Source organism: Anneissia japonica, unplaced genomic scaffold (assembly GCF_011630105.1).
Source record: "Anneissia japonica isolate Jap-2015-1 unplaced genomic scaffold, ASM1163010v1 scaffold288288_len553704_cov182, whole genome shotgun sequence".
Classification (NCBI taxonomy): Eukaryota; Metazoa; Echinodermata; class Crinoidea; order Comatulida; family Comatulidae; genus Anneissia; species Anneissia japonica.
The window spans coordinates 285,118-293,172 of record NW_022702993.1 but is presented as its reverse complement, the minus strand read 5'-3'; the positions used below and the strand labels follow the sequence as shown (position 1 = coordinate 293,172).

The 8,055-nt window shown below is 33.9% G+C and overlaps 1 protein-coding gene across 2 annotated transcripts in view; it reads right to left on the bottom strand.

The window, feature by feature from the left end:
* Positions 1-12: 12 nt before the first annotated feature.
* The window catches only part of LOC117104189 (myosin-10-like), a 24,162-nt gene continuing 16,119 nt past the window's right edge, over positions 13-8,055 (bottom strand). The window contains exon 2 of one of the 2 annotated variants that reach the window (XM_033244887.1): positions 13-2,144. In XM_033244887.1, coding sequence (XP_033100778.1) covers positions 2,103-2,144 — 42 coding nt within the window. In that variant the 3' untranslated portion in view covers positions 13-2,102. Of the gene's footprint in view, positions 2,145-2,269; positions 2,291-8,055 lie in introns of those variants that run through there. The other variant, XM_033244888.1, reaches the window with a different exon arrangement.

The window sequence follows — 8,055 nt, the reverse complement described above, 5'->3', positions numbered from 1 at the left end:
TAAGAGGTTCAACAGTAGGTTTGATTTGGCATTTTATTAGAATTAGCTTCGTGCTACACGTACATGGTGCAACACTCTATTTCCCAAGGACGCGTTGCCTCATCCAACCACAGAGAAATGATGACGCCTGTAATGCTACAATTGTGGAAACAATATCATTGGAGCTTTTTTAAGGTATATAAATACAAATATTTGAGAAACTTGAAACGCTTACATGAAACGTCTTCTGTCGTGTGAAATGAGGGAAAAGAATGCAATGCATTTTCAGTTGACACAAAACATAACGGAAATTAATTTCGACAGAATTACTCTAGGTTAAAAGTCATACAACGCCCTCAATGTTTGGTAAGGCTTTTAAGTTTTTTCAACAAAATTTAACTCTAGAACTATGTGTAAAACAAGCAAACTAACTGAAAGACAATCGTTCGGGAAATAAACACATTGCCGTTACAAAAATAATCATCTTACCTTTTCCATTCATAAATACTTTTTTACAATGAAGGGCATGTAGGCCTAGCTCTTTATTTTCCCTTTTCTTTTCTTTTTTTTAAAATTATTATATAGTTTTATAACGTGGGATATATTAATTGGCCTACATTCATAGCACATGACTTTATATTTCGAAGGAAGTGTTTTTGTGATTTCGTATAAGAATTTTGGTTGAGTTGAGAAATTTCAATCATTCCGTGACATAATTTCCAATTCGCTCAAAAAGGCCTAATCTAAATCGGACTTGCTAGGACAAAAAAACAGGCTTATACAAAAATTTAAAGATTTTATTAGAAAAAAAAAAGTGAGAAATATATTATCAAAAACATTCTAGTATTGGTTATGAGCTACATCAATTCGATTCAATTTTGTAATAAATCAACCTCATAATAAGGGGACTGTACACTCTAAGACGATCCCTTCAATACAAACCGATAGAAAAAAGTAAATTATGACGTAACTTTATCCGACTTGGTTATGACCTGTCATGATTGCAATTATTGTCAGACACAATCTGTAGCCATTGATAATAACCAGGTCTAAAGTCGTTAAACTCTAAATAACGCTAATCACCAGTTCTATGTTATTTTTCATTGATTGACAGAGAGTATCAGCGAGACCAGCAATCTAGTCTAGGCCTAGTGACTGAATAGCTTTTACAATATTTTCAACAGGTTCAACTAAATTCCCCAGCCTGGCTTACTCCTTGATTATTCAAATCGAACAGTATTTCATGTCATGATATGATAATTACGGTATCTAATAATTGATCAGTTTACGCCAGAGTATTGTTATAAAACCATTTTATACTACGAGAGTATTTGGCCTAATATTATAATCACGTAAGCATCATTTACATGTCTATTGTTTAGCATTTTATTGTTGTCTCTCCATTAACGTGTATAGTGTCTGTATGTAGGTTTACGTAACCTATATTATTACCATTTTATACAACCTACCTGTACTTCAGCTAATTCATTATGTAGGCTAATACAGTATAGTTAGCATATATAATGAAATAATAATTCCCTTAAGGGCTGGAGTTATGTTATTCAGGAAAACCCCACCTAACACGGCGTCGTGACTATAATTCCCGGCAGGAATCTCATTCACTGTTTTATTTACTTCACAATGCATAAAAATTGGCATTGATATGAAAATGAAAAGTGCATGAAATACATGGAAATACAAATAGTTGGATGTCTATACCATTAAGTTCAGTGTTAATTCAGAAATATATTTTCAAAGGAGTGGAGCAAGGAGAAATGAAATATAAATAGTAGACCAAATGATCAAATATATACACAATTAGATTAACTTCATATTTATATATATTACTTATTGAAAATTTGAAAATATTTTTGAAATTTTCAACATAAAAAAAAATAGGAATACATAATTTAAAAAGAACATATGAAAAATCAGGATGCAGAAAGAGAGAATGCTCTTGGAATGACAACAGGGTGTCACACCCAAGTGAATGACAATCTAAATTCTATGGAATACATTAAATTTGTAATAAGTGATCGTTTCTGCTGCGACTATAATGTAATGTTGACTTGATAATGTAGAATATGATTACACGAGAAACATGCGAAGAAAGCTAACAACATCTAAACAATACAACGTGGAACACTTACTTCTTTGCGATACAACTGAGAGAGCGTGAGGGGGGAAATCAGTAATGAAAAAAAAATTATACATTAGATTTCAGTATTATACAAAATATGATTTAATCATATTTAAAATAATGGTTCTACTTAACTTTCAGAACATATTTATATGGCCTATACTTTTAAACCTGTGGAAAATAGCACAAAAATATTCAAGAATATAATCCAATGAATATATCAAGAAATTATATTTGGGTGTAACCATTTCAATACATATACAGATACAAAAATATGTACAAACATCGAAAATATATCAAAAAGTAGCAAAATGTAACTAATATATGGAAAAATATGTGCTATTTAATATATGTATTGTAATATTCATGTTACGCTTTTGCAGAAATTAAACATTCAGTTACCGCCATTATATGTAGATATATGTATATAACATTAGACCACGGAGGCTTCATGGTTGAATAGATTCAAATATATATATTCACAATATGTAATGAGCTATGATGTAAATGACGCATTCATTACCATCATTGTACTGTCACACAGACCTAGACCAGGTTAATTATACTGAAACTATAAATGCATAAATAAATAATTCGGGACCACACTCAGAGAAGTAGTCTTTAATTGGAGGTGGTTTATATATATAATGTATATATAAACAGTATAGTCCTATACTCTTTTGAAACAAATGGGAATGGATATCTTTGACAAAGTCCAACAGACAGGTTCGAACGACCGAAATAAAAACTAAATAAAGAAGACATAAATGTCAATAAAAATAGAAACAAAAATGATATATGGATGTAGGCAAAACGTGACTACATTCAGAATTTATTATATCTGTAGCAATAAAGCATTATATGCATGTCATTTATAATTTATGATAATATTTGTAAATGGAATACTTTGATAACAGGACAGTTTATGATGCCGCAAGTTATTGGCTGCAAACAGCAGTTTCTATAACAAGGTGTTCAAGATAAAACATTCAAAAGAACAAAACCAAAAGTGCGACTGGTGAATTGTAATTATCATTATGATCATGAAAGTAAAATTTGTAAATGTGTTTCAGTTGTAGAATCTCTATATACAAATAAAATATCATGTATACAGTATAAACGTTCGAGACATTTTGATTTCTATAAAATCATTCAAAACATCGGCGTCCATAGAATAATGGCGTCTGTAATGGATTAAAGATGAAAAGGTCGTTGACAATTATCATCTAAGTTCAGTTTAATTTAATAGATTTTTAAGTAACTGTTAATTAAAACAAGCACTTCAAACCAATATTATCATGAATCATTTCCCGTTTGTAAACCATTAAATTTCAGAGAAAAAAATCACATAGCCTTGTGCCAGTGTCAGTTACATTTCCCATAATAAAAAAAGATTCATCTAAAAGATTATGCCGTTATCTAATCAATTTCCTTTACACTAAACCTTGGATTCACACATTTTCTCTTTCCGATTGATGTGCACCGCGTATTTTTATCCCAATGGCGTCAAAATTACCTGAATTTGAATGCAATAGCGCGACATACGTGTGAAATGCGATTGATAAAGTGGTTAATCCCAGTTGAACATTAATAATTGAATTTTTCTTCGTTATACTTGGTATCCTATTCAGTAGATGGTTCAGTTCAGTACTGTTCTTACATGCCCCAGTTATGCTTTTAAACTAAGTTTAACCATTAGATTTACGGTGTTGAGTTGTCATAGGCGTGAGAAAACAATCCTGTCCCAGAAATTAAACCCTGGACCCTGAGATTGGAAGGCAAGCATTTTAACCCCCAAGCTGTTTAGAAGTCATATTAGTAATGAACTGCAACAATATGTTTCAATACGAAAGCATATTAAATGTCCTAAAAATGATATACCTACCAAATATTTAAAAAATTGAATCATTTACTGCATATGAATATCTAGTGAATCACTCTTATTGAATCCATTTGATGATTTCTTTCTAATTAGTCTTATTAAATTTTTATTTAATCCCATAGCGATATTTTTGAATTGTATCACTTTTTTTTCTGTTGTTAAATGTTGAACAGATCCATGTATTGGCATGTGTTACCTATTAAATGAGGCCTATTTGAATACCAAATATTGTTCTGAACTAATCCTATAGGATGATCTCATACAGTTATTCGTTTTGAATTGAGTCTTATTAGTTATTGTTTATAAAACACATGATACCAGTGGCGTATTCAAGAATTCGAAATAGAGGGGAATCATCTTTAACAGATTGACGTCTATACCACCTCAGCCCCAAGAAAATATATGATTAAACGGCACATCTAGATAGCCGGAAATGGCACCCTCAAACTTAAATTTGAATATAGTTTTCTGTTTTCCCCCATTTTTTTTCTTAAGTTTTAAATATTTAGGGGGGGCGGCAATCCCCACCCCTGGATAGGCTTATTATCACGCAAAAGACATGTTATATGCCTAAACGTGAAAAAGTGTTATGGAAGTTACAATGAAAAATCTACTTCAGGCTTGCAGGTAAATGAAATATGCATATATTTGAGGAAGTGTTTCATTGACATCAAATGATGTCAAATGATCTCTGACAATATGTTCAGAATGAACGGGGTCCTGAATTTGTTAAAATATAACCGTACGGTACTGAACATTTCTGTTAGAATAGAACCAATTTACAGCTTATTCTAAATTAATGTCAGGGGGTAATTTTGCCAGAGTAATGGCCCCTTGATGTATTGAGACCAAATGTTATGGTATATATCGTTTATAGCAGTGTTTCACAAACAAACACATAAAATTGGTAAGTGATGGAGAACAATACAACTACTGCATTTGTATCAACCAATAATATTATGATATGTGTATACAAAATGGTCACAAATATCATCGATGTCAGATCAGATTTATTTCTTTTCTTTTCAAAGGTCATCTTACCATGCTACTGCCTGCAATATATACAATACCGGTACATTGTACTGTATAAAGTATTATATATTCATGGTGCACATTGCTTATTGTGTTAGGACGCAATTCTAAAAGGTGTGACGTAAAACGTTTCATGGACTACAGGGACTTGTACTAACATTTCATTTCATTTTATTCAATATCAAAAAAAATTATCTATCTTAAAAAATTCTAGTCAGCTGTATGTCAATACCGCACTAGAACTAATGGCATTACATTACAGCTGAATATAGTTAATTGAAAAACAAAATGAAGAAGGCTGAGTGTATTTTTAAATTGATAACATAAAACTGGGCTACAAAAAAGGAAACGTGACTTAAATTTTAATCCAACTAAAAACCTAAAGACAGCAACACGAATGTTACAGTATAACGAGTTTTACTGCACATACGATTTCTTATGATCCTTGGACTTCAATGTAGTTATCATGAATATATCCCTTTAATTATTTCATTCATAGGAATAGGCGTATATAAGCGATTTTGAAGACTTGGGCTTGCAGGATGTCCTTCATTCACAATTCTGGCTTTCTACCCCTCCCAACACAGGCACATGCGCAAAGATCTTTCTATGGTAAATCCCAGCAGATGAGTTCACGCATCAATTCCTAACATATTCATAACTGTACATTATTTTCATGGAACGAACACATAATTGTTTGAGTTGCAATACTACTGATGTTTTCCATCAAAATATCAGAAACAATTAAGCTGCTGTATACATGTAGTTTTATGTGGAGTTAGTTGGACAGGCATCACCTGTCTACCAGTCATTTGTAAATTGATTGTCGTACGCTAGATGGCGACCCCACTAAAATTAAGCCTAATTTATTATAATTTTATATTCCTGTAAGTTGTAATATATACCGTAAGCGAGTCGATTGGCCAAGCGGTTAAGAAAGAGGAACCGTGACATACAGCCCTAATACCGGCGCTGGTTCGAACGGCACGCTCGCATGTGGTTCCAGTGGTGGAATAAGTCTTCTCGGATAAGGACTCTAACTAGTGTACACAATTGGCTCGTGTGCACTTTAAAGAACTCATTACATCTTTCGAGAAGAGTAGGGGGTTACCCCGGTGTACTGGTCCATTTCCAGTCCCCTGTCCGGCCACAGAAGGAACGTTTTACGTCGTGGGCCCATGTCAGGTATCCATCCTACCTGCAAAACCTTCTACCACACTACGTAAGCAAGATCATACGCACTAGCTACGTAGTGATTCGATAAGAGGAAGAAGTGGACGAAAGACAAACAAGAAACCCTATCATCAGGGCTTATGTCAATAAAGACTGATTATACCTTCTAATTAGTGCTAAAGAAGTGCTTAATTGGTGGCCATATTTGAGAAAACACGTCGGTTGTTTTCTGCTTTCAAAGTGAGAATGAAAAACACGACATTATGATTCCCATTCATCACGTGATGCTGCTGTCTTGAATTAAAAGCCAGATTCTCCTTCATCGTCTTCCCATGTTCCAATCTAGAGAATTAGATTAACCATTAACAGCAAGTAGCCAACTCTTTACTGTATTAATGAGCCGCGGAAACGCGTAATTCGATTTGATAACGCGTCGTAAAACGGAGGGAAACTGACAGCTGAGAGATGACGTATGGACAGTACGATGATAAGATGGCCCAAAAAACAACCTACCATGTCATAAAGTTGATAACATTTCGAACGTCTTGATTCATAATCAACATGTCTTCAAATTATCGTTTTCAGTGCGCACCTGTTTACATTTTTCACAGAAGTTCCAATCAAGCTTTTTTACGAGCACCGCCAATCTTTAAATGATGTAAATAAGAAAAACAGCCTGAGCTCCCCAAACTGCAATTGTTAGACACAGCGCATCACACTTTATTTACATAATATACGCGCTCACCTACGCTAAGACTATATAGACTTTCTTGGACATGGCGCAAAAAAACCAAGGGTACATCATGAAAGATAACATTATTTGGAGCACGTAACATATTTTGCATAAAAAATACAACGCATATCGGATGCGCTGTGAAGGAACACATCCTACGCGTTGTAATGCGACTAATGTACATAAATTGATTTAACATGAAAGATATAGGATTAAATTAATTTCCCGAAGCAGAATTCCTGATATAAATATGACTAAATTCGAATGTTCGTTTATTCCGTACGAATTCTGTCATGAAACGCACGTTAAAAATGATGTTAAATCTTGATGGATATTATGTAGGAGTACGGTATATACTATTGATTCGGAAGACGATTCCATCCATGAGTTTCCGTTCTAATCTGTTGTAATTCGTGCCACTTTAACCCGTCCCCTCTGGTCACGTTCACGATTACAGAGATTTGACTCGGGTGGTTCCACTAGTCCGCGTCACTGACCGTGTTCCCTGTACGTGCGTTCAGCTATTTGTAGATATGCACAAGCTGCGCACGCCTAATGAGAACAAACTTACTAAATGAGACTTAAGGTGGTATAGTATCCGTACCGAAGTGGTATTCGTGTCAGTTTTTCGTTTTGAACATTCATTGATTCATGAAGATCGTGAGTGTAAAGAATTTAATTTCGCCGCATCAGGTTTTCGAGAAACGTAATCATAACTTGACGATCTGCTAGTGTGCACCTGATTGTAGGCCGAGTCAAATTAATATATTATAATCAAATGAAGTCTTACAGTTTTGTCAAGACTAGGCTAGAGGTTTGTTAGCAGTGGCCCGATTCCAATGTGAGAGCCCAAGCCACAACCACTGCGTCCCACCGTTTCCACTAGTTTGGTGAAAAACAAACTCTTCCTGGATAAACCCGCCACTTCAACAAGGGCGTCGATGCGTGCTTGAAAGCAGTGGGGATGAAGGCGCAAATGGAACGTATTTAATTGATTTTAAGGATAACAAGTAAAACTAATGTTATTTCCACACTACGTCAATTAAAACAAAATTACTTGGTAGGCCCCTACTGTATTTATAATCAAAATCAATATATATATATATATATATATAT